The sequence below is a fragment of the Sycon ciliatum genome, chromosome 3, assembly GCF_964019385.1.
Source record: "Sycon ciliatum chromosome 3, ocSycCili1.1, whole genome shotgun sequence".
NCBI classification, from domain to species: domain Eukaryota; kingdom Metazoa; phylum Porifera; class Calcarea; order Leucosolenida; family Sycettidae; genus Sycon; species Sycon ciliatum.
The window spans coordinates 33,239,430-33,266,112 of record NC_088645.1 but is presented as its reverse complement, the minus strand read 5'-3'; the positions used below and the strand labels follow the sequence as shown (position 1 = coordinate 33,266,112).

General features: G+C 49.0%; 1 protein-coding gene across 2 annotated transcripts; it reads left to right on the top strand.

The window, feature by feature from the left end:
* The first annotated feature begins 15,433 nt into the window (after nt 1–15,433).
* LOC135812688 (endonuclease V-like) lies at nt 15,434–18,765 on the top strand. Of its 2 annotated transcripts, none has more exons than XM_065325962.1 (3): nt 15,434–15,988; nt 16,258–17,047; nt 17,808–18,765. In XM_065325962.1, the coding sequence occupies exons 1-2, from the start codon at nt 15,512–15,514 to the stop codon at nt 17,035–17,037; spliced, it is 1,257 nt and encodes a 418-aa protein (XP_065182034.1). In that variant the 5' UTR covers nt 15,434–15,511; the 3' UTR covers nt 17,038–17,047; nt 17,808–18,765. The 2 variants fall into 2 exon arrangements, with proteins under 2 accessions (XP_065182034.1, XP_065182033.1); XM_065325961.1 differs by having other exon boundaries at nt 17,767–18,765.
* The last annotated feature ends 7,918 nt before the right edge of the window (nt 18,766–26,683 follow it).

Genomic DNA, 26,683 nt, shown 5'->3' with positions numbered 1-26,683 from the left:
ATTCATTCAAGCAACATCAAACAAAGGCGATACGCTCCTTGAAAATGGAAAAAAAATTCAAGCATAACGACAGAACAGCAGACCAATCGAAACGAGTAAAAGCTTCCTTACCTCAGTCATCGTCCTGCCATGTAGTTGGACAGCCTTTGGCACGGTGGTACAGGCAGCTCTTGTCCAGTCAAACAGGGGTATCCTTGTGGCGTCGAACGAAAGAGAGTGTCAGTGTATCTGACTCGTCAGATTGCAACTGTGCTGAACTTTTCTCTTTCTCCGCTTTCTGCTTTCATCCCTCGCTCTGATGAAACCGTTCAAACGTCTTACTGGCAGCAATGGCCAGCCAAACAGGGGATCCTTGTGGCGTCGAACGAAAGAGAGCGTCAGTGTACCTGACTCGTCAGATTTGAACTGTGCTGAACTTTTCTCGTTCTGCAATTTCTGCTTTCATCCCGCGCACTGATGAAATGTCTTCAGAGAACCACAAGACGCTTTCCAGATTTGATTTTGAACGTCTCCTTATCTTCCTTGGTTAGCTCGAGACAGATTACTGTCAGCAACTGCACAGCAGAATTGGCAGCCATGGTTGAAGTGAAGAAAGGAATGCGCTGCCACGAGGCAAGCAAAACTGAAATTTTTTTTAAAATGTGTTCTCTTTCGGGGCACAACACACAGGACGGCGTGACTGGATAAACTGGACTCCTGGACCGTGAATAGGGGACTTGTAGAAAAAGTGTACTCCTTATAGGGGATTGCGCGGCAGGATGAAGCTGATCAAAACTGAGTGGACTCCTGGACTCTGTATAGTGGATTTTGGACCAATGGACTCTATATAGGGTGCTGGACATCATATAGTGCATGGACTCTATACTGAGTCCTACATATGTTTAGCGAGTTTTATGCTGCCATATTACCACTTGGGGTTATACACCCGGTCTTTTCCCTCATTCGTGCGTTCGTCGGCGCGAGGGTTTTTTCCCGGCTGGCTCGGTCCAGAGAAATTAATCTGACGGTCCCAAGTGGTGCTTGTCCTGACTTATGATGACTGATTTATGTTAGGTGAATGCAATCACTTTTCCTCCTGGGGTCTGTCTCCCTGTTGTTGCTCCTAGTTTCTTCTTCATTCCGGTTCACATCTGGCTACTGCCTACTGCCCTCACTCTGTGTGCTCCTGCCTCTGTTGTCTGGGTCCATGTCCTAATGTCGGTGTATGTTGCGCGAGAACATCGGTTCTGGATTGTAATATTCTTTTTACACTACTACTAGGACACACATACATATCGAACAAGAAACTTACATGTAGTTGCGTGATGTATGCAGCCTTCATTTTATTTACAGCTCTATTAAAGATATTAACTCCTCAAAGGTTGTTAAAATAGAAAATGAATAGTAAATATAAAGGTGCTATTTGGCCATATTAACCGTAGAAAAACACTTTCAGCAATCCTTTAAACGGGGTTGGACGACGAGTGGACGTCAGTTCCTGTGGCAGGGTGTTCCAAAGCTTCACGGCGGAAACCAATGGTCGGCTGTCACCCGATGTTCGCCGAGTTAGCGGAACAATGTATTTGCAATTGTCATTGCCACGGGTGTCACTGGGAGGTTGAAGGGCTACTCTATCTTTCAGAAGAGGGCTGATGCTGCTGGTGTGGACACGGTACATAAGGAAACGGAGTTTGCATTTGGCACGTTCAATTCAAGGGGTCAGTGCAAGGCGAGTGTATATAGAGTGGTATCGGACGGGAAGGGCAGATTGGCTACGCAGCGAACACATCGCTTGTCGAGGACAGTGAGCTGGTGCCGCTGCTGAGCCTTAAGTGCTGAGAAGAACGCGTATGATCCATAAAGCATGTCAGGAAATAAGGCCCCAAGAATAGAAGATGAGTGACTGGAGTTCAGATAGCGATGGGCAGATTGTAACAGTATAGACTTGATTGATTGGAGAATTCGTCGAATGATGTTCAAACCAGAGGTTATAAAGCAAAAGAAAGGTGAGAACCGCAGGAGTGAGAATAGTAGGAACACAAGGTGTTACCATAAGACAAGCAAGAAGTGTCAAGGTAAAACTATTACACTCTCCCGGCCCCATAGGAAGCCCAAGGTTCTATTAGATAACACAATCCAGTTAGGAGATGCAATTGTGGAAAGGGGAATATTAAATAATCACTCATGCACATGCATAACCACATTGAAGTGTAATCCAACTCAACTTCATCACTCTCACAAGGAGATGACGCAAAACTATATCAGTCTATAACATAATTATTAACTATCTCAGTAAGAGATGCATATGGCTCAGCCCAGTTAGATCAAGGCTGCTGTCGTTGTGAGGCTAGATAGTTCTGCAGCGGTTTAATATTCCGACCAGACTCATCACATAGGTTGCCAGCGGGCTCCCACGTAGCTTCGCTGCTGGGGTAACCCTTCCAATGCACCATGAAGTGTTGCTCACCACTGCGGTGTCGGTGATTCAAAACGGCTTCGACAACATAGCGTGTGTGTCCATCTAGATCTGTGAAGGGCGGAGGCGGGGGTTGGTGTCTTCCAGGAATCGTGTTCTCTTCGTAGCGTTTAAGAGCAGTGACATTAAACACGGGATGGCAGCGAAGTTCACGGGGTAGTTCCAAGCGAAAAGCATTCGCTCCAATCTTAGCCTGGATACGATACGGACCAAACCACTTGGGTTGCAACTTCCGAGAGGGCTGGCCACGAGCTTCCGGGGTCAGTAGAAAGTCTCTGTAGACAAGAACGCTATCACCAACCTTCAAATCACTGGGCGTTCTCGTCTGGTCTGCGTATAGAGCTTGCCTTGCCTGGGCGTCGAGCATAGCATCTCGAGCTATCCTTAGTGCGGCTTCCTGCTCATGAAGCCAATCGACCGAATCACTCCTTTCCCCTCCCGTAAGAATGAATTCGGGCGGGGACTTAGGGTCAAACCCATAGTTCAGATAGAACGGTGTATTAGCTACAGATGACTGTTGTGAACTATTTATTGCAAACTCGCAGAGTGGTAGAAGCGAATCCCAATTGTCCTGTCTCAAGTTCACAAATGCTCTTAGAACATCTCCCACTTGCCGGTTAACTCTCTCTGTCAAACCATCCGTTTGAGGGTGGTTAGCAGTGCTGAATGCCAATTTAGTTCCTAGCTGAGAGAATACTTCTTTGAAAAAAGCTGCAGTGAATCGTGGATCGCGATCGGAAACAATGGTTGAGCTCAGCCCGTGCAGACGAAACACGTTTTGAATGTACAGTTGAGCGCTGCCCTTAGCATCAATCTTCGAGTTTGTTGGAACAAGATGTACGCATTTCGTAAGTCGGTCCACAAAGGTGTAAATTGCGTCGAAGCCACGAGAAGTAAGGGGCAATCCAACAATAAAATCCATTGAGATATCCTGCCAAGGACTATTAGGTATTGGAAGTGACTGGAGAAGCCCTGTTCGTGGCTGACCTCCCTTCGTTCGCTGGCAGAGATCACAGGTTTTGACAAATCTCTTGATATCGAGACCCATTCGGGGCCAGTAGAAAAAACGTGCTAGGCGGAAGTACGTTCGATCACGACCCGGGTGGCCAGCCGTTGCACACTCATGGTGTTCTTGAATGAGCTTTAACCGGACACCGCACTGTGGTATGCACAACCGGTTATTGGGGGATGCCTTGAGGTACAAGCGATCAGTGGATTCGTCCCAATAATAGCGATCATGCAAATTATCTCGGAGAGAATGCTTCAATCTTTCTATGATGGGAGTTAGCTCTTTGTCTCTCTGGTAGGCATCTGATATTGTATTGGACACGTCATCATTCATTGCTAAAGCATACTCAATAGCATTCAAACGTGGTACTGCATTCTCCACGAGGTTACTCTCATGGAGATCTGGGCGACGCGAAAGGGGATCTGCAGGGTTCTCTCTGCCGGGTCTGTGACGGACTGTGTAGTTATAGTCAGCTAGGAATTCAACCCATCGCGCCTCTCTCTTTGTAATGCTTGGTTTTGTTTTCAGATAAACTACCGCCATGTTGTCTGTAATGACCTCAAAGTGTTGAAAGAGGTAGATGCGCCAGGTCTTTAGCGCAAACACTACGGCCAATGTTTCTCTTTCTGTAGCTGTATAATTCTGTTCCGCAGCAGACAATTTTCGGCTAGCATAAGCCACTGGATGCCAGGCATCTTCCTCTAGTTCTTGGAGAAGAACACATCCCAAGGCGAAATCGCTTGCATCTGTTACCACTCTGAATGGTCGGTTCACATCAGCCAGCCGCAATAGGGGCGCATTCAACAAGGCATGCTTTAGCGATTCAAAGGCATGTTGCCGAGAGCTGTTCCACTCGAATCGTGCATGTTTTCCCGTTATCTCCTCTAAGTTCTTAGAGAGCGATGAGTATTGATCTATGAATCGCCTAAAATAATTCGTAAATCCAAGAAATTGCCTCACCTCTGTGACGGAAGTCGGAGCGGGCCAGACCTTTACTGCGGCAATCTTGTCTGGGTCAGGGGCGATGTGCAGTCCATCGATGCAATGTCCCAGGAACCGCACACTCTCCACGCCAAATTCACATTTTGACCGTTTGCAAAATAACTGGTTGTCCCGGAGCACGCTCAATACCGACCGGACATGCTGCATATGCTCCGACCACGTTTTGCTGAAGATGAGTATGTCATCTAGGAACACGACTACGAACTCCCTCAGATATGGTTGAAGAATCGTATTCATCATGGATTGAAATGTTGCCGGTGCATTGGTGAGACCAAATCCCATGACCCTAAATTGGTAATGCCCAAAGGGAGTGTTAATCGCGGTTTTGGGCACGTCCTCAGCTTGAATGCGAATCTGATTATACCCTGATCGGAGGTCTAGTTTCGTGAAGTACCTAGCGCCCTGTACGGTATCGAATAAATCATCCACATTGGGCAAGCACGCCTTGTTCTTAACAGTTATCTTGTTTAGCTCCCTCCAATCGCAGACCATGCGTAACGAACCATCAGCTTTCTTGACAAAAAACACCGGTGCACCAAAGGGGGACTTACTTGGTTCTACGAAACCCTTTTTCAAGAGTTCTGTGAGCTGTTTCTTCAATTCCTCCATTTCTGGCCTGGGCAGGCGATAGGCAGGTCGCGATGGGGGTGATGAGCCTTCCTCCAGGCGGATTTCGTGGTCTACAGACCTCTCTGGTGGGAGTCTAGCTGGCAGATCATCCGGGAAAAGATCGTCATAGTCACGGAACATGGCCTTGAGATCTGGGTGCTCGTTCTGAGTGGATTTGTCGGGAGGTTCCTTGCCAATGCCGTCTTCTACGCTGACCCACGCCAGAACACCTTCGTCTCCACTCCTAAGGGCATGCCTAGCCTGACGACCAGATATGAACATCGCCTCCACAGGAGCGGTCGGTTCGCTTTGACTGGGCGACGCACAAGGCAAACCATTCGAGTTCAACCTGACTTCATTCGTCCGGAAATTTATGTCTGGATTGTTACGCGTTAACCAAGGTTTCCCCAATATAGCGTCATAGCGATGAAGGGGGAACACCGTGAAGGTTTGGTTATCGCTGAAGTCGCCTACGATAACCTTCAATTCATGGGTCGTCTCCATGGGAAACGAGCTTGATGCTCCATCAGCCAGCGTGACATTCAGGTTTTCCGAGCCAATTTCGGTTGGCAGGTTAACTCTCCTGGCAAACTGTTCGGCAATGAAATCATGGGTCGAGCCCGAATCTATTAACATAAGCGCGCGACGACCGTTGATTTTGCCTTCTACACGCAGGAGCTCATGTTCCGTTTCCACATTGACGCTGGTAACCTGGGCCTCAATAGTTGGTGTAACATCTCGCTTGAAATTGGCTTCGGAGCATTCAGCATCATCGTCAACATCCTCCACAGCGAGGCTACTGAATCGGTTACGGGTAGAGACGGAGCACACACTACACGCAGGTGATGCCTTTTCTTGCTGCGTCAGTAATCGCATCGGCCTTACTGACGTCCACCGTTTGGGTGATCTCGATGCTGCGGGCAATTCTGGGCCATATGGCCTGGTCGACGACATGCGAAGCAGCCCCCCTGGGCTCGTAATGTCTCACGTTCCTCGGCGCTTAGTTTTGTTAGCTTTTTGCTACCTGATGGTGGTGCGAATCCCGGCGCGGTCGCCAGTGGTGGTCTGCGCTGAAATCGGCTGTCTGAGGCGACTGCTAGCGCTGACTGAACGGCGGCTGACAGTGTAGTGGGGTGTTCCTTCACTGCCAAGGTCCGCATGTTACCGTGCAGGCCGTTGACAAATAGCAAGGCTCTGGAGAGTTCGTCAAGTTCCGGCACCTGTAAACTTAGCCGAGAAAACTCCGTTACGTACGATTCAATTGACCCACGCTGTTGGATAGAGAACATATCCAACCGCACTCTTTCCCCATCATAGTGCGGGCCATACACTCGCGCTAGGGCGCTTTTCAAAGAATGCCAATCCGAAAATTGCTCACCTGCTTCCAGGGAAGAAATTAGCCAAAGACGCGCATTCCCAGCGAGGTAGCTAGCCGCAAAGTTAACTTGGCTCTCCGGGTCACCTTGAGGTGAGCACTTCAAGGCTAACTCGACCGTAAATACCCATTCTTTGAACTCGGAAGGGTTGCCATGGAAAACATTCGGTTCTCTGGTAACGCGTTTGACGCTCGGGCTTGTCTGGGAGAGAGAACGCGATCGACACGGGGCTAGATCCGGAGGACTTGAGCTTGATGTAGCAGGTAATTGATGTCGTCCAACTGTAGCAGCCACGTTGTCCCGAGCGCGGCGGATCTCACGGAAAGCGGCGTATAGCAGAGCAGTAGCGGCCAGGAGCACAAGGCACGTCAAAGGGCAAACGATGATCTCAACCATCCTCAAGCTACCAGTGTAACAGTATAGACTTGATTGATTGGAGAATTCGTCGAATGATGTTCAAACCAGAGGTTATAAAGCAAAAGAAAGGTGAGAACCGCAGGAGTGAGAATAGTAGGAACACAAGGTGTTACCATAAGACAAGCAAGAAGTGTCAAGGTAAAACTATTACACAGATGGTTCTCAGGGTGGTTAGCTTCTGGGAGGTCTTACGTACTATGCTGGAGACCTGCGCGTCCCACCGAAGACAGGAATCGAAATGTAGGCCCAGAAAGCGAGCAGTGGTGGTCTGGGTGAGAGGCGTCCCGTTTTTTTTTTCTTCTGTTTTTTTTTCTACAAAATCCACATATCTCCAGACACTGGGGTGAATGATGGAGTGTTGTGGTGGGGCCCATTAAGCTCCGCCGACCAGAGGTCTCGGTTTCATAGCTCCATGGACGCACCAAAGGGATATTGGGTGGGGAGGATTAAATTGAAAAAGAAAACAGAAGAAAGAAAATGGAAAGATTGTATTGCTCATTGAGCAAAAGAATAAGTTGAGTATTGATGTGAATGCTGTTAGACTTTTAAATTCAAGAGGAGACTGCCCGTGAGGAAAGATTACATGTATGTCCAGGCAGGGTAGGACACTGTACCCTCTTACTCGCGTATACTATGAGTGGCCCAGTGCCAGTTCGTTCTGAGGAGATGGTGATAAGCTGCTGTCTTGAACTTTTGGATGTTTTTTGGGTGAAATGGGTGGGGAATGATAGAGGTAGGCAGCTGGTTCCAAATTGGGATGACGGAGTGGGGAAAGGCTCGGCTCACATTGTTCCGGGAATTGGCAGGAAGAACATTCTGTAACTGATGGGGATGCGCGGTGGACAGTCGTACAGCCTGGCGGGTGAGGCGTGTGGTCCTGGGTTGGTGTGTCGGGGGTGGAGCCATTCTCGAGAGAAGAGCGGGAGAATTATCGCAAAGGGCTTTATACAGGAGGCAGAGGGCAGCGATGGTGCGGCGAATTATGAGGCTAGGAAGCCAGCATTGCGGATGTATTGCCTTGATGGCTCGCTCCTGCACCCAGTCCAGCCGATTCAAGTGGGAAGGAGCTGCCCCATCCAGACGATTGGGCAGTACTCCATAACCGGCCGGACAAAGGCTTTGTAGGCTCGAAGCCGGGCAGGAATAGTCAGCAAGTGAAATGCCTTGCGCAAGGCTCCAAGTCTCTGCGTTGCTCGGACTACAACAGTTCGGATATGCTGGCTGAATTTTAGCTGATGGTCAAACGTGACACCGAGTACTTTGATGGAGGGCTGCTCCTCGACAGGAGTTCCATTGAAGACAATGGGGGTATTGGCCAGTCCCGACGATGGTGGGAAATTGTAAGGGCCTGAGATTTGGCTGGCTCGAACTGCACTTTCCAATCCGAGCCCCAACTGGATACTAGGTCGACAGCAGCCTGGAGTACTCTAGCGTTGTCAGGAACAGCAGCGAGCGTTGCAATTTCGGCGTATAGGGTTGTGTCATCGGCGAATGAGGCAAGGTTGGAGCCGATTGGGAGGTGGTCTTCAAGGTCGTTGACGTAGACCAAGAATAAGGTGGGGCCCAGGATACTGCCCTGTGGCACCCCAGCCTTAACTGGGCGTCTGGCTGATGTCTGGCCGGAGATGAGGACTTGAAGTGTGCGGTTGCAGAGGTAGTCTTGGAGCCACCGATGCAGGCCTCCCGAGATGCCATACACTCTAGCCTTGTGCAATACACCAGTGTGAGACACCCGGTCAAATGCTCCAGCAATGTCGATGGCCAGCACTCGAGGAGCTCCTTTATCTCCGGCGGTGTGCACCCACTGGTGGTGGAGAGCAGTCAGCAGGTCTGCTGCACTGTGGCCGCGACGGAATCCAAATTGCCGTTCTGACAGGACGTGATTCGTCTCCATGAAGTTGCTCATTGCCCTGTTGACTATGGTCTCCATTACCTTGGAGAGGATGCTCAGTAACGACACTGGTCGATAGTTTGATGGCGACGATTTAGACTTGCGCTTGTGGACTGGAACTACGTTTGCAACCTTCCACTGTTGTGGCTGGATACCGGAGCGAAGACAGCATGTAAATAGTTTTGAAAGCGGCCGTGCCAATTCTGCAGAGCAAGCTTTCAAGACGCGGGCAGGTATCCCATCTGGACCAGTGGCCTTGGTGGGGTTGAGCTGGCGGAGAGTTCGCTCGACTGTGGTTTCGCGAAACCGGACGGTGCAGAGGTTGCGGGCAGTACGTGGTCGGACGCAAGGAAATGGAGCGGATAGGTCGTCTGCCCCTAGACTGCATTTGTTGGCGAAGTGTTCGGCCATGCACTCTGCTTTGCTGCCGTTGGTGTCGTGCTCCGTACCATCGGTGCTGCGGAGAGTAGGTATGGATGGGCTGTTTCCGTGGCCAGAGGCCTTCTTGATGGTTCACCACCATTCACTAGACGCCATACACCCAGAGGCTAACTTCTGCGCCAGGCTTGCTGTGAATGCCTGCTTGGCAGTTGCCAGGCAATGGTTAGCCGAGTGCTTTGCGACATTGTAACGGGCTTGCAGCTGGGCACTTGGCCGGTCGGCGCAGAGTCTCCTCCATGCTCTTTGTTTCTGTGCTACAGCCTCAGTGCATTCCGGTGTCCACCAAGAGGGGTTAGATGGTTTCATGCACAACTGCTTAGACGGTATGTATCGGCGCATTCCTTCCAGAATATTCTGGGTCAAGTGCATACACATTGCATCAGGATCATCACTGACAGTGGACTGCCAATCTGTTGTTCTAAAGAAGTGGCGGAGTCTGTCCCAGTCTGCGCGTTGGTAACGCCAGACAGTTCTGGTCGCTGGTGGTTCCTCTGCTGTGCTTACATGAAAGTCAGCTAGGACACAGGCATGGTCAGAGTTTCCCAGAGGTGCTAAGGTATTGACGGGCGCATCTCCCAGTAGGTCAGTCATTATTAAGTCGAGTGGGTTATGGCCCCTGGTGGGCTCATGCACGTGCTGCTCCAAGCAGTGAAAAGCACACATGTCTTCAGTGTACACACCTGCATGAGTTGTCTTGGTGCTGCCGAGCCAATCCACATTGTGTACGTTAAAATCTCCAGCCAATATCACATATTGACAAGATTTACAGGCCAGGTCTATGCCAGCACTGATGGCTTCAAGGGTACTAATGTCATTGTCGTGGCAGGAGCCAGAGCGATATGCAGCACACACAGCCACTGACTTCTTATCCACAGTTCTGACACTCAGCCATATTAGCTCCTCATTACCGACCTGGATGTCATCGAGTTCTTGGAGGGCCAGACTGGCTTTAACCCAAACCGCAACTCCTCCTCCATGAGCTGTTCGATCCTTCCGCAGTGGGGAGTAGTACCCAGGCAAGGACAGTTCGGAATCAGTAGCCTTCTCAGGGGTTAGCTTGCTCTCTGTGACAATGGCAATGTCAGGTTGGTGAACGTGTACAGCATGGTGAAAGTCACCAAGTTTACTCAGTAGTCCAAATGTGTTCGTCAGCAGGATCCGAAAGGATCTAATTGGAGCTTTGAGCTTGAGTGTCGGAGGACTCGGAGAGAGCGTCACTGTGTGAGCCGGACAAGGTGTCCCCCTTTGGAGCATCACTGAGAGTGTCACTGTGTGAGCCGGACAAGGTGTACCCCTTCGGACGCTCACGGTGGCGCCAAACCCGCGCGTACAGTGGGCGAGGCCAAAAGTTTGGAGCAGTGGCGATTTCAAGGTCAGTCGCATCGATCATCAAGCGGGCAGACACTTTCCCATCTTCTGTGGTGTGTATGCTGCACTGGTGAACCTTCACCGGTTTGTTTACTGCTGCAGAGCGTTGCTCAGTGAATTCCTTGACACTTTCTTCACTGCTATGTGAGTTCAAATTGCCCACATAGATTACGGCTTTCTTCACTCTGTGAGGTTCGTTTGATACCAGTTTCCACGTGTCATCCGTGATTGGCTCTAGCTTCAGTGGCTTGGGCTTGACAGTGGGCCGCTCAATTGCCTGGGACTTGTCCTCATCCTCCGTTGACGTTTCATGGTCACTGGCAGGGTCACCCACGCTACGGGAAGTGCTACGGTGTTCGTCTGCATCAGTGGTACACGTGGCAGCCTGGCCTGCGCGAGTACGGGTACGTTTGCTGGTCCTTCCCGCTGTACTCTCCATCGTACGCTGGCTGTGCTGGTTGTGGGCAACTGCTGGAGGAGTCAGGGGAGAAGCACTTGCTGCGACAATGGCGGACTCCCTGAGGGCGACAACCTCCTCGTTCAGGCCTGCAATTTGCCTCGATAAATCATCGATCCTATTCTTTAGTCGTGTCTCGCGGTCTGCGGACTCCGTCACAAATGTTGCCAGCGTCTTTACTACGTCTAAAATCGAAGACTCGATCCCGGGGAGGGAGCACAACAATTTTACCTCCGAATCCGTCAGCCCGCGAACGGCAGCTTTTGCTGGAGGCATGGCGGAGGTAGGCCAAAGCTATCCGATGTCTACCTAGTTTCCTACTACTACTACTACTACTACTACTATACCTAATGTTTGAAACCAGGCCGGCCTGATGCCGGTTTCCTGGCGAGAAACTGTGGGAGCCTCAGAGCGCAAAAACCTGCACCCTGCTCCAAAGTTTGAAAAAGCGTTACAGTTAACGTTGAGTTCCAGGATACTACGGCGTGAACCCTCAATGGCTAAGACCTGCGTCTTGTCAGGGTTTAAAACCAGGCCTTTCCCGTGTAGGTAGTCAGCCAAGTTTGACACAGCAACTGATAAGACTTGATTTAGGGTTGCTACGGATCTGCTTGCGGTGTCGAGAAGGATGTCATCCGCAAACAGCTGGGAGTGTGCTGGGCTGGTGATGCTATGGACGTCCATGGTATATAGTGAAAACAGCAAAGGACCCAGTAGTACACTACACTGAGGGACTCCACACCCGCATGCAGTTAGGCCCGAGCACTGCACACCCGCCAGAACTTCCCTTTAAATTAAAAGGTGTTAGTAGTTTGAAGATGAATGAGGGGAAGACGGAACACACCATGATAAGCAGACAAAAGGATCGAATAGAGGAACAGTGGCGACACACAATAAAGCTGGGTTCGATGCTTGGAGTGGATGAGGACTTAGGCAGACGAAAGCGGTTGGCTACAAGCGCACTTCACCGGATGTGGGTGATATGGCTGAGAGGGCAACACATCAGAGAGTCTCTACGAGTGCGCCTCTATAATAGCTTCATTCTACCGATCCTGCTTTATAACTGTGGCACATGGAGTCTCACGGGGACACAGGAGCGGAATTTGGACTCGTTCCACAGGCAGCAGCTGCGAACAGTGATAGGCATTAAATACCCGCTCATAATAAAGAACACTTCCCTGTATAAACGCACAGAATCTCGCCCCGTGAGCCAAATCATCAGAGATGCTAGATGGAGGCTGTTTGGTCATGTGCTGCGTTTGGAAGAGGCAGCCCAAGCCAGACGTGCCATGGGAGCTTACTTCTTAGGGGGTAACGGCCCCAGCTTTAGGGGACGCCCAAGAACAACGCTCCCGCGAACGCTCAATAATGATCTCAAAAAGCTGAAAAATAATACCGCCCTAGAGACTGGCGATGACTTGAACATGCTGCAGCAGCTTGCCCAAGACCGTCGACAGTGGCGGGAACTGGTGAAGGCTGTATGTAGCTGCTAATGAAACAATGGACATAGTTTATACCTTTATATAGATAATGGATATGACTGCAACAGGCTGCAGCAGCTCGCCCAGGATCGCCCTCAGTGGCAGGACCTGGTGAAGGTTGTATGTAGCCGCTAATGCAACAATGGTCATAACTTTGCGTTTCCATCTTGTCTTTTTTTGCGATTGTGATGCTTGATGTGCACTGTGCTTCCTCGCATTCACTTGCTCCTTCTTGCAGCTTGTCTCTTTTTTTCTGTTGTTTTGTTTTGACGCTCTGTGTGCATTGCGCTTCCTCGTGCTCACTTGCTTCTTCTTGCGGCTTAAGCGAAGGCTATATGTGAGCTTTATAAGCTCACTGATGCTAACGCAAATAGAGCATAATAATAAAAAAAGATAATAATAATAATAGTAGTATTAACTGGTTTTGAGGGAAAGAGACAAACGGGAAAAGTCTGAAGAAAAAATTGACTGTCACCACCAGGACTCGAACCAGGGACCCTCGCTTGTAGCCGGCGATGCTCTAACCACTGAGCTATGGTGTAGTCGTCATCCAAGCAGAGACCGTTCAACGTTCTCTTCAGACTTCGTGACTCACACTTCCTGTGAATCCACACAGGCGGGTGGGACGCAGCCCTCACTGTACCCACACACTTCACGTACAAACTAGCACGCGGGGAGCCCCAAGTCATAAAATATTAACAAAATTTAATAATAGTAGTACATGACTTTTTACTGTTACGACTTACGTTTCTACACAATCACACAGTCATGACTCATGTGCCGGTACAATAACAATGACTATAGTCGCAGCTCATCATGACAATCATCATGATGACTGTAATCTGTAGGCTATTATACTAAACTAAAGAGTAAAGTCTAACGGACCTTAGTCAGCAGCTACTAGTATAGTAGTAGTATGCCAAGCCAAGGCGGCTGCTCACTGGCGTGGGCGCTGAGTGGGTTCAAGTGATGACCTCGAGCTAAAAATAATGAGAACGCGTGGATGGAAACCCCCTATGGCCTAGCCCCACGTAGACCATAGACCTAGGCTACTTAGCTAGCTACTACTCTATTAGTAAGTGCATGTAGTAGTCTACCACTGTACCAGGGATCTAGGATGTGACGGCCCGGGCCAAGACTAGCGTAGTAGTGGGCCAAGCTAGCTAGGCTTCGTAAATCGACGTGTAGTTCAGTGCACACGTGTATTAGTATCTGATAAAACCCATGCGAACAGTGACATTTTTGTTTAGTTCGTTCATACGCCTATCTCTGCAAGGTCAGTCATTTTTCCTGTGAGCGAGACGAACGTCAGTCAGTCGTTGTTGTCGTCGAGCTACGGCACTAGGCTATAAAAAGCTAGTCATTTCACTCTCAGTGTCATTTTGCAAGACATTCTAGACGAAGACGCTTCGACTTTTGTGTCTCGTTGTCTCTGGTGGCATGTCATTGAGGTTGCTTGACCTGGTTCAATTTTTGTTTCGTCCATCTGAATCAAACGGTATCAAAATCCTCAGTGGTAGTATTCAGACGTTTTCGGGTTCCGCGGTTCTTCTCTAGAACTGTAAGCGATCTTACTGGTGGGCTCAACTGAACCGTGCACAACTCCTCTCTCAGCTGAAGTTTCAAACATGGCGGCAAAGGAGCCTCGTGTTTCTGGCAAACAGATGGAGCAGTGGTCAAGGTACGTTTATGCATAAGTATGATCATTTGTTCTACAGAAAACCAAATCTCTGCTCCAGTCATGTAGTTATAGGAGTCAGGCTTTGTATGAAAGGCAGCTTGCAAGGTGAAGTTAGATTGGCAATGATCTTACCTGATTTGAATTTCCTATTTTCTATCCATTTACTATTCATCCGATGTATTTTACAAGTAATTTTACATCCCAAATCAAATAGGCAAGTATGCACATAGCCAGCAATCGCAGGTTATCACCTAGATACAATAATAATCTGCATAACGGTAAAAGTAACTTACTATAGAATGGAACTTGCTGAAGTTTCAAACATGGCGGCAAAGGAGCCTCGTGTTTCTGGTAAACAGATGGAGCAGTGGTCAAGGTACGTTTATGGATAAGTATGATCACTTGTTCTACAGAAAACCAAATCTCTGCTACAGCCATGTAGTTATAGGAGTCAGGCTTTGTATGAAAGGCAGCTTGCAAGGTGAAGTTAGATTGGCAATGATCTTACTTGATTTGAATTTCCTATTTTCTATCCATTTACTATTCATCCGATGTATTTTACAAGTAATTTTACATCCCAAATCAAATAGGCAAGTATGCACATAGCCAGCAATCGCAGGATATCACCAAGATAATAATAATCTGCATAACGGTAAAAGTAACTTAGTTTAGAATGGAACTTTTGCTCAGCGTCACCCTTTTAACTAGGCCGTAACGAGGTCGGCCGAAGGAATCCTAGAGAAGGAGAATCCTCCTCTCCACTGCTCAACCAGGATGCCGACATAGGTCCGAAAATAGACAACTAAAAGGTACGCAAGAAACCTTTACGGCCAAGGCTGCGCAGACTTTGGCCTACTAGTATTTTAACATGCAAGTATATTCAAAATTTACGAGAAGCACACAAAAAATCTCTATTGAAACCTAGGCAATCTGCGCAGTTCCAAACTGGAAAGAAGAATCACTGGTGGTAGGAATTCACATCGGCGCAAAACAACACAGCCTCAACCGAATGTTGCCTTTGTTTCATGAGCGCCAAAGACAGAAGTAATCTGTGCCAGTGGATTGTGCTCTTATGGAGGTACCTATGTATACATACATACATACATACATAAATAAAAACATACATACAAACATACTTTCATACATACATACATACATTTTGATCTTGATCTTGATCCTGCTGCCAAGCCTCGCTACATACACACACAAATACATACATTCAAGAAGCACACCCATATACACCCACTCTAATGTTGCAACCCATCCACCCAGTGATACATATGCTGTATTTTCTTCGTTATTTCTTCCATTTCGTTTCTTGTATATGTCTGGTTCACACAGGATTCAGCGGAATATCCGATGTAGTATCATCAAAGAGGATCGATTCGGTCGCCCAGGAGCAACCCTGAGGTCGTCAATTAACATTATTGGAGGACTTGATATTTCGTACAGCAGCAACGACAACCAGACGGCCGTGGCTGCGCTATCGCTATATGACTACCGAACCATGCAACACATGCATACATTTAAGATTCCCGTCAAAATAACCGTACCATACAAATCCGGCTTCTTGGCGTATCGAGAAGTCGAGCATTATGTCACGTTGCTGGAGACACTTAAGAAGGAACACCCCCAGTGGAAGCCACAGGTGCTTTTGGTGGATGGCAATGGAATTTTGCACCACAGAGGCTGTGGCTCAGCCAGCCATCTAGGAGTTGTGGCTGACGTGCCCACCATTGGTGTAGCCAAAACACTTCTTATTCCAGCGGTTCAAGCCCGAAGTGAGCGACAATTCCGAGAAGTAAGTGAAGACTTCTCTATGTTCTTGCCCTGGAACATTCGTAAGGAATACTCGCCTCTACTTCTTTATCTTTGCCGTGATGATGCCCATTTCGCACAATATTGTCTGTAATTCATTATTATTCCTGTCGTGCAACTGAGCGAAATTTTGGGAGATGGAGGGGATCGCAAGTGAAACGTACTTAGCTTAGGATGTGGTCCCAGTGATAATCATCTGTCCCTGTTGAAAGTTTAACACTTGCGTCTTTTTGACCCTTTTGGCATCCGCAGGACAATATCAAACACCTCTGCCAAAACAGAGGCACGGCTCCAGTGATTGGAAAGGGCAAGACCGGCATCATTGGAGTAGCCAGCGTCAACAAAGGTGGATCAACACCCGTCTATATTTCAGTGGGCCACAGAGTGTCTCTGAACACTGCAATCAGAATAGTCCAGCAGTGCTATCGAGGCAATTGTAGAATTCCAGCTCCTATAGACAGTGCTGATCAAGAATCCCGGCAACAGATTGGTGCAAGAACAAGAGGCACTCGTCCGCGTGTGAATGCCAAGCCTAGAGATCGTAACAGTTACGACGGAGCAGTGCAGCAGGTCGACAAGTACACGTCTGGCGGCAAGGATTCCACGACTTCCACCACACATGACGTTCAGCAGGAGACTCCGCATACAGCTCCACTGAAGGCCCAGTCATCAGCTAACGCCCAAGGGACTCCTGGTTTCCCTGCTCGTCTACGTGGCAAAGCAGCTCACACCTCCCCAGACGACGAGGGCTTCACCTGGGCTACTGGAAAACATACATTCAAGCCCAAGCCATCAGCTAACGCCCAAGGGACTCCTGGTTTCCCTGCTCGTCTACGTGGCAAAGCAGCTCACACCTCCCCAGACGACGAGGGCTTCACCGCGGCTACTGGAAAACATACATTCAAGCCCAAGACATCCCCATCAGTGCAACACATCACCCAATCCACAGGTAACATGGGCTACCGAAGCATCAGCCACGGAGAGGGAGAGGCATTTCGAACGCATTGCAGCTACCCGCAGAGGAAGCGCTAGTGCAATCAAGGTAATAATTATTAATGGCTTAAGTTGTGTTTGCAATCTCATAACTCACCATTATGTATCATACAAGTTGCCAACTATACCAACAGGACACCCGTGGAAACCCTAATGAAATCCCATTTCATCCTAGCTCACAGCCATCTAATTACTCCCTTTTATCGAACATCCACATAAATCCTAGCAACGCATCAGAGTCGGTCACACGATAAACTGCTGGAACTGTAAAGATAGGCTTCATTGATTCATGCAGCCTTCGAAATAAGATACACGACATCACTACCCCTCTCCAGGAACGCACTGGGAAATCCTGCGCAGATACGTAGATACATTCTACGTAGATCGAAGTCAGAGCGCGTCGAGAAACGCATCTTCTAGCTTATATATACCGATCTTAAGACGAACCTGTGTCATACATGTACTGGCCTCTAGTGAGTCGCCAAAGACAGTAAGAGCCTGAGGGGGCATACTGATGTTCGAGGATGTATTGCTTTTCGAAGACACTCAATTTCCATGGAATGTGTGAATTGTGAACTGTAATGTCTGGCCCAACACAACATGTACATCGTTGATGTTGAAATATTTCGCAGCGTGTATAATAATCACCTGTGGTTCACACGGTGTAACCTCGTGCTCTCGAGTGTCCCTGGGTATCACTGACCATGCTGGTAATGTTTTCCTTCGGTAATTTTTTATTCTCTGGTCATTTTCTATTCTCTGCTTCAGCAAAAACTGGATGCGGCCACCCGGGATTCGTCTTCGAACAGCGACCCTGATGAGGTTCCTGTCGCTATGGGCAAGCGGAAGGCTACCCCAGCAACGCCAAACCGGGATAACCTTGATGATTATGTTCTTCTACACTTTGTTATGTGAGATTGTCAACTCGCTTGCTAGCCTTCCTACTTTGTTGTATCCCATTTATTTTAGCATTCCTGATGTGTGTCCATACCCCTGCTTGATGATTTAACTCCAGTTACTTTCATTCGCTACCTTTAATTCCGTAAACTCCACTGATGATCGGGACAGAAGATATATTTCTCGCCGGCCGAGCGGAGCGAGTGACGTTAGATATGATTTCTCGCGCAACAAAATTATTTTTCTTGCTGTGCTTTTCTCCTGACTTCTTCAGTCAGTTTTTTGTGTCTCACCAGTGTCCCCACCCTCCCACGTTTCATGTCTGCCCGTCTTCTTCCCTTTCTTTCTTGGCTGTAGATATGTTGTGCCAGTTTTATGCTGCCATATTACCACTTGGGGTTATACACCCGGTCTTTTCCCTCATTCTTGCGTTCGTCGGCGCGAGGGTTTTTTCCCGGCTGGCTTGGTCCAGAGAAATTAATCTGACGGTCCCAAGTGGTGCTTGTCCTGACTTATGATGACTGATTTATCTTAGGTGAATGCAATCACTTTTCCTCCTGGGGTCTGTCTCCCTGTTGTTGCTCCTAGTTTCTTCTTCATTCCGGTTCACATCTGGCTACTGCCTACTGCCCTCACTCTGTGTGCTCCTGCCTCTGTTGTCTGGGTCCATGTCCTTATGTCGGTGTATGTTGCGCGAGAACATCGGTTCTGGATTGTAATATTCTTTTTACACTACTACTAGGACACACATACATATCGAACAAGAAACTTACATGTAGTTGCGTGATGTATGCAGCCTTCATTTTATTTACAGCTCTATTAAAGATATTAACTCCTCAAAGGTTGTTAAAATAGAAAATGAATAGTAAATATAAAGGTGCTATTTGGCCATATTAACCGTAGAAAAACACTTTCAGCAATCCTTTAAACGGGGTTGGACGACGAGTGGACGTGAGTTCCTGTGGCAGGGTGTTCCAAAGCTTCACGGCGGAAACCAATGGTCGGCTGTCGCCAGATGTTCACCGAGTTAGCGGAACAACGTATTTGCAATTGTCATTGCCACGGGTGTTACTGAGAGGTTGGAGGGCTACTCTATCTTTCAGAAGAGGGCTGATGCTGCTGGTGTGGACACGGTGCATAAGGAAACGGAGTTTGCATTTGGCACGTTCAATTACAGGGGTCAGTGCAAGGCGAGTGTATATAGGAGTGGTATGGGACGGGAAGGGCAGATTGGCTACGCAGCGAACACATCGCTTGTCGAGGACAGTGAGCTGGTGCCGCTGCTGAGCCTTAAGTGCTGAGAAGAACGCGTATGATCCATAAAGCATGTCAGGAAGTATAAGGCCCCAAGAATAGAAGATGAGTGACTGGCGTTCAGATAGCGATGGGCAGATGGTTCTCAGGGTGGTTAGCTTCTGGGAAGTTTTACGTACTATGCTGGAGACCTGCGCGTCCCACCGAAGACAGGAATCGAAATGTAGGCCCAGAAAGCGAGCAGTGGTGGTCTGGGTGAGAGGCGTCCCGGTTTTTTTTTGTTTTGTTTTTTTCTACAAAATCCACATATCTCCAGACACTGGGGTGAATGATGGAGTGTGGTGGTGGGGCCCATTAAGCTCCGCCGACCAGAGGTCTCGGTTTCATAGCTCCATGGACGCACCAAAGGGATATTGGGTCGGGAGGATTAAATTGAAAAAGAAAACAGAAGAAAGAAAATGGAAAGATTGTATTGCTCAGTGAGCAAAAGAATAAGTTGAGTATTGATGTGAACGCTGTTAGACTTTTAAATTCAAGAGGAGACTGCCCGTGAAGAGAGATTACATGTATGTCCAAGCAGGGTAGGACACTGTACCCTCTTACTCGCGTATGCTATGAGTGGCCCAGTGCCAGTTCGTTCTGAGGAGATGGTGATAAGCTGCTGTCTTGAACTTTTGGATGTTTTTTGGGTGAAATGGGTGGGGAATGATAGAGGTAGGCAGCTGGTTCCAAATTGGGATGACGGAGTGGGGAAAGGCTCGGCTCACATTGTTCCGGGAATTGGCAGGAAGAACATTCTGTAACTGATGGGCATGCGCGGTGGACAGTCGTACAGCCTGGCGGGTGAGGCGTGTGGTCCTGGGTTGGTGTGTCGGGGGTGGAGCCATTCTCGAGAGAAGAGGCTTTGTAGGCTCGAAGCCGGGCAGGAATAGTCAGCAAGTGAAATGCCTTGCGCAAGGCTCCAAGTCTCTGCGTTGCTCGGACTACAACAGTTCGGATATGCTGGCTGAATTTTAGCTGATGGTCAAACGTGACACCGCGTACTTTGATGGAGGGCTGCTCCTCGACAGGAGTTCCATTGAAGACAATGGGGGGTATTGGCCAGTCCCGACGATGGTGGGAAATTGTAAGGGCCTGAGATTTGACTGGCTCGAACTGCACTTTCCAATCCGAGCCCCAACTGGATACTAGGTCGACAGCAGCCTGGAGTACTCTAGCGTTGTCAGGAACAGCAGCGAGCGTTACAATTTCAGCGTATAGGGTTGTGTCATCGGCGAATGAGGCAAGGTTGGAGCCGATTGGGAGGTGGTCTTCAAGGTCGTTGACGTAGACCAAGAATAAGGTGGGGCCCAGGATACTGCCCTGTGGCACCCCAGCCTTAACTGGGCGTCTGGCTGATGTCTGGCCGGAGATGAGGACTTGAAGTGTGCGGTTGCAGAGGTAGTCTTGGAGCCACCGATGCAGGTCTCCCGAGATGCCATACACTCTAGCCTTGTGCAACACACCAGTGTGAGACACCCGGTCAAATGCTCCAGCAATGTCGATGGCCAGCACTCGAGGAGCTCCTTTATCTCCGGCGGTGTGGACCCACTGGTGGTGGAGAGCAGTCAGCAGGTCTGCTGCACTGTGGCCGCGACGGAATCCAAATTGCCGTTCTGACAGGACGTGATTCATCTCCATGAAGTTGCTCATTGCCCTGTTGACTATGGTCTCCATTACCTTGGAGAGGATGCTCAGTAACGACACTGGTCGATAGTTTGATGGCGACGATTTAGACTTGCGCTTGTGGACTGGAACTACGTTTGCAACCTTCCACTGTTGTGGCTGGATACCGGAGCGAAGACAGCATGTAAAATAGTTGTGAAAGCGGCCGTGCCAATTCTGCAGAGCAAGCTTTCAAGACGCGGGCAGGTATCCCATCTGGACCAGTGGCCTTGGTGGGGTTGAGCTGGCGGAGAGTTCGCTCGACTGTGGTTTCGCGAAACCGGACGGTGCAGAGGTTGCGGGCAGTACGTGGTCGGACGCAAGGAAATGGAGCGGATAGGTCGTCTGCCCCTAGACTGCATTTGTTGGCGAAGTGTTCGGCCATGCACTCTGCTTTGCTGCCGTTGGTGTCGTGCTCCGTACCATCGGTGCTGCGGAGAGTAGGTATGGATGGGCTGTTTCCGTGGCCAGAGGCCTTCTTGATGGTTCGCCACCATTCACCAGACGCCATACATCCAGAGGCTAACTTCTGCGCCAGGCTTGCTGTGAATGCCTGCTTGGCAGTTGCCAGGCAATGGTTAGCCGAGTGCTTGGCGACATTGTAACGGGCTTGCAGCTGGGCACTTGACCGGTCGGCGCAGAGTCTCCTCCATGCTCTTTGTTTCTGTGCTACAGCCTCAGTGCATTCCGGTGTCCACCAAGAGGGGTTAGATGGTTTCATGCACAACTGCTTAGACGGTATGTATCGGCGCATTCCTTCCAGAATATTCTGGGTCAAGTGCATACACATTGCATCAGGATCATCACTGACAGTGGACTGCTAATCTGTTGTTCTAAAGAAGTGGCGGAGTCTGTCCCAGTCTGCGCGTTGGTAACGCCAGACAGTTCTGGTCGCTGGTGGTTCCTCTGCTGTGCTTACATGAAAGTCAGCTAGGACACAGGAATGGTCAGAGTTTCCCAGAGGTGCTAAGGTATTGACGGTCGCATCTCCCGGTAGGTCAGTCATTATTAAGTCGAGTGGGTTAAGGCCCCTGGTGGGCTCATGCACGTGCTGCTCCAAGCAGTGAAAAGCACACATGTCTTCAGTGTACACACCTGCATGAGTTGTCTTGGTGCTGCCGAGCCAATCCACGTTGTGTACGTTAAAATCTCCAGCCAATACCACATATTGACAAGATTTACGGGCCAGGTCTATGCCAGCACTGATGGCTTCAAGGGTACTGATGTCATTGTCGTGGCAGGAGCCACAGCGATATGCAGCACACACAGCCACTGACTTCTTATCCACAGTTCTGACACTCAGCCATATTAGCTCCTCATTACCGACCTGGATGTCATCGAGTTCTCGGAGGGCCAGACTGGCTTTAACCCAAACCGCAACTCCTCCTCCATGAGCTGTTCGATCCTTCCGCAGTGGGGAGTAGTACCCAGGCAAGGACAGTTCGGAATCAGTAGCCTTCTCAGGGGTTAGCTTGCTCTCTGTGACAATGGCAATGTCAGGTTGGTGAACGTGTACAGCATGGTGAAAGTCACCAAATTTACTCAGTAGTCCAAATGTGTTCGTCAGCAGGATCCGAAAGGATCTAATTGGAGCTTTGAGCTTGAGTGTCGGAGGACTCGGAGAGAGCGTCACTGTGTGAGCCGGACAAGGTGTCCCCCTTTGGAGCATCACTGAGAGTGTCACTGTGTGAGCCGGACAAGGTGTCCCCCTTCGGACGCTCACGGTGGCGCCAAACCCGCGCGTACAGTGGGCGAGGCCAAAAGTTTGGAGCAGTGGCGATTTCAAGGTCAGTCGCATCGATCATCAAGCGGGCAGACACTTTCCCATCTTCTGTGGTGTGTATGCTGCACTGGTGAACCTTCACCGGTTTGTTTACTGCTGCAGAGCGTTGCTCAGTGAATTCCTTGACACTTTCTTCACTGCTATGTGAGTTCAAATTGCCCACATAGATTACGGCTTTCTTCACTCTGTGAGGTTCGTTTGATACCAGTTTCCACGTGTCATCCGTGATTGGCTCTAGCTTCAGTGGCTTGGGCTTGACAGTGGGCCGCTCAATTGCCTGGGACTTGTCCTCATCCTCCGTTGACGTTTCATGGTCACTGGCAGGGTCACCCACGCTACGAGAAGTGCTACGGTGTTCGTCTGCATCAGTGGTACACGTGGCAGCCTGGCCTGCGCGAGTACGGGTACGTTTGCTGGTCCTTCCCGCTGTACTCTCCATCGTACGCTGGCTGTGCTGGTTGTGGGCAACTGCTGGAGGAGTCAGGGGAGAAGCACTTGCTGCGACAATGGCGGACTCCCTGAGGGCGACAACCTCCTCGTTCAGGCCTGCAATTTGCCTCGATAAATCATCGATCCTATTCTTTAGTCGTGTCTCGCGGTCTGCGGACTCCGTCACAAATGTTGCCAGCGTCTTTACTACGTCTAAAATCGAAGACTCGATCCCGGGGAGGGAGCACAACAATTTTACCTCCGAATCCGTCAGCCCGCGAACGGCAGCTTTTGCTGGAGGCATGGCGGAGGTAGGCCAAAGCTATCCGATGTCTACCTAGTTTCCTACTACTACTACTACTACTACTACTATACCTAATGTTTGAAACCAGGCCGGCCTGATGCCGGTTTCCTGGCGAGAAACTGTGGGAGCCTCAGAGCGCAAAAACCTGCACCCTGCTCCAAAGTTTGAAAAAGCGTTACAGTTAACGTTGAGTTCCAGGATACTACGGCGTGAACCCTCAATGGCTAAGACCTGCGTCTTGTCAGGGTTTAAAACCAGGCCTTTCCCGTGTAGGTAGTCAGCCAAGTTTGACACAGCAACTGATAAGACTTGATTTAGGGTTGCTACGGATCTGCTTGCGGTGTCGAGAAGGATGTCATCCGCAAACAGCTGGGAGTGTGCTGGGCTGGTGATGCTATGGACGTCCATGGTATATAGTGAAAACAGCAAAGGACCCAGTAGTACACTACACTGAGGGACTCCACACCCGCATGCAGTTAGGCCCGAGCACTGCACACCCGCCAGAACTTCCCTTTAAATTAAAAGGTGTTAGTAGTTTGAAGATGAATGAGGGGAAGACGGAACACACCATGATAAGCAGACAAAAGGATCGAATAGAGGAACAGTGGCGACACACAATAAAGCTGGGTTCGATGCTTGGAGTGGATGAGGACTTAGGCAGACGAAAGCGGTTGGCTACAAGCGCACTTCACCGGATGTGGGTGATATGGCTGAGAGGGCAACACATCAGAGAGTCTCTACGAGTGCGCCTCTATAATAGCTTCATTCTACCGATCCTGCTTTATAACTGTGGCACATGGAGTCTCACGGGGACACAGGAGCGGAATTTGGACTCGTTCCACAGGCAGCAGCTGCGAACAGTGATAGGCATTAAATACCCGCTCATAATAAAGAACACTTCCCTGTATAAACGCACAGAATCTCGCCCCGTGAGCCAAATCATCAGAGATGCTAGATGGAGGCTGTTTGGTCATGTGCTGCGTTTGGAAGAGGCAGCCCCAGCCAGACGTGCCATGGGAGCTTACTTCTTAGGGGGTAACGGCCCCAGCTTTAGGGGACGCCCAAGAACAACGCTCCCGCGAACGCTCAATAATGATCTCAAAAAGCTGAAAAATAATACCGCCCTAGAGACTGGCGATGACTTGAACATGCTGCAGCAGCTTGCCCAAGACCGTCGACAGTGGCGGGAACTGGTGAAGGCTGTATGTAGCTGCTAATGAAACAATGGACATAATTTATACCTTTATATAGATAATGGATATGACTGCAACAGGCTGCAGCAGCTCGCCCAGGATCGCCCTCAGTGGCAGGACCTGGTGAAGGTTGTATGTAGCCGCTAATGCAACAATGGTCATAACTTTGCGTTTCCATCTTGTCTTTTTTTGCGATTGTGATGCTTGATGTGCACTGTGCTTCCTCGCATTCACTTGCTCCTTCTTGCAGCTTGTCTCTTTTTTTTCTGTTGTTTTGTTTTGACGCTCTGTGTGCATTGCGCTTCCTCGCGCTCACTTGCTCCTTCTTGCGGCTTAAGCGAAGGCTATATGTGAGCTTTATAAGCTCACTGATGCTAACGCAAATAGAGCATAATAATAAAAAAGATAATAATAATAATAGTAGTATTAACTGGTTTTGAGGGAAAGAGACAAACGGGAAAAGTCTGAAGAAAAAATTGACTGTCACCACCAGGACTCGAACCAGGGACCCTCGCTTGTAGCCGGCGATGCTCTAACCACTGAGCTATGGTGTAGTCGTCATCCAAGCAGAGACCGTTCAACGTTCTCTTCAGACTTCGTGACTCACACTTCCTGTGAATCCACACAGGCGGGTGGGACGCAGCCCTCACTGTACCCACACACTTCACGTACAAACTAGCACGCGGGGAGCCCCAAGTCATAAAATATTAACAAATAATAGTAGTACATGACTTTTTACTGTTACGACTTACGTTTCTACACAATCACACAGTCATGACTCATGTGCCGGTACAATAACAATGACTATAGTCGCAGCTCATCATGACAATCATCATGATGACTGTAATCTGTATGCTATTATACTAAACTAAAGAGTAAAGTCTAACGGACCTTAGTCAGCAGCTACTAGTATAGTAGTAGTATGCCAAGCCAAGGCGGCTGCTCACTGGCATGGGCGCTGAGTGGGTTCAAGTGATGACCTCGAGCTAAAAATAATGAGAACGCGTGGATGGGAACCCCGTATGGCCTAGCCCCACGTAGACCATAGACCTAGGCTACGTAGCTAGCTACTACTCTATTACTAGTAAGTGCATGTAGTAGTCTACCACTGTACCAGGGATCTAGGATGTGACGGCCCGGACCAAGACTAGCGTAGTAGTGGGCCAAGCTAGCTAGGCTTCGTAAATCGACGTGTAGTTCAGTGCACACGTGTATTAGTATCTGATAAAACCCATGGCGAACAGTGACATTTTTGTTTAGTTCGTTCATACGCCTATCTCTGCAAGATCAGTCATTTTTGCTGTGAGCGAGACGAACGTCAGTCAGTCGTTGTTGTCGTCGAGCTACGGCACTAGGCTATAAAAAGCTAGTCATTTCACTCTCAGTGTCATTTTGCAAGACATTCTAGACGAAGACGCTTCGACTTTTGTGTCTCGTTGTCTCTGGTGGCATGTCATTGAGGTTGCCTGACCTGGTTCAATTTTTGTTTCGTCCATCTGAATCAAACGGTATCAAAATCCTCAGTGGTAGTATTCAGACGTTTTCGGGTTCCGCGGTTCTTCTCTAGAACTGTAAGCGATCTTACTGGTGGGCTCAACTGAACCGTGCACAACTCCTCTCTCAGCTGAAGTTTCAAACATGGCGGCAAAGGAGCCTCGTGTTTCTGGCAAACAGATGGAGCAGTGGTCAAGGTACGTTTATGCATAAGTATGATCATTTGTTCTACAGAAAACCAAATCTCTGCTACAGTCATGTAGTTATAGGAGTCAGGCTTTGTATGAAAGGCAGCTTGTAAGGTGAAGTTAGATTGGCAATGATCTTACCTGATTTGAATTTCCTATTTTCTATCCATTTACTATTCATCCGATGTATTTTACAAGTAATTTTACATCCCAAATCAAATAGGCAAGTATGCACATAGCCAGCAATCGCAGGTTATCACCTAGATACAATAATAATCTGCATAACGGTAAAAGTAACTTACTATAGAATGGAACTTGCTGAAGTTTCAAACATGGCGGCAAAGAGGCTCGTGTTTCTGATAAACAGATGGAGCAGTGGTCAAGGTACGTTTATGGATAAGTATGATCACTTGTTCTACAGAAAACCAAATCTCTGCTA

What these genes read in the sequence shown, in the direction of transcription:
- LOC135812688 (XM_065325962.1), top strand. Translation starts at nt 15,512, where the DNA reads ATGTCTGGTTCACACAGGATTCAGCGGAATATCCGATGTAGTATCATC. An exon ending in GTGAGCGACAATTCCGAGAA is followed by an intron (nt 15,989 to 16,257) that starts GTAAGTGAAGAC and finishes TGGCATCCGCAG; the next exon opens with GACAATATCAAACACCTCTG.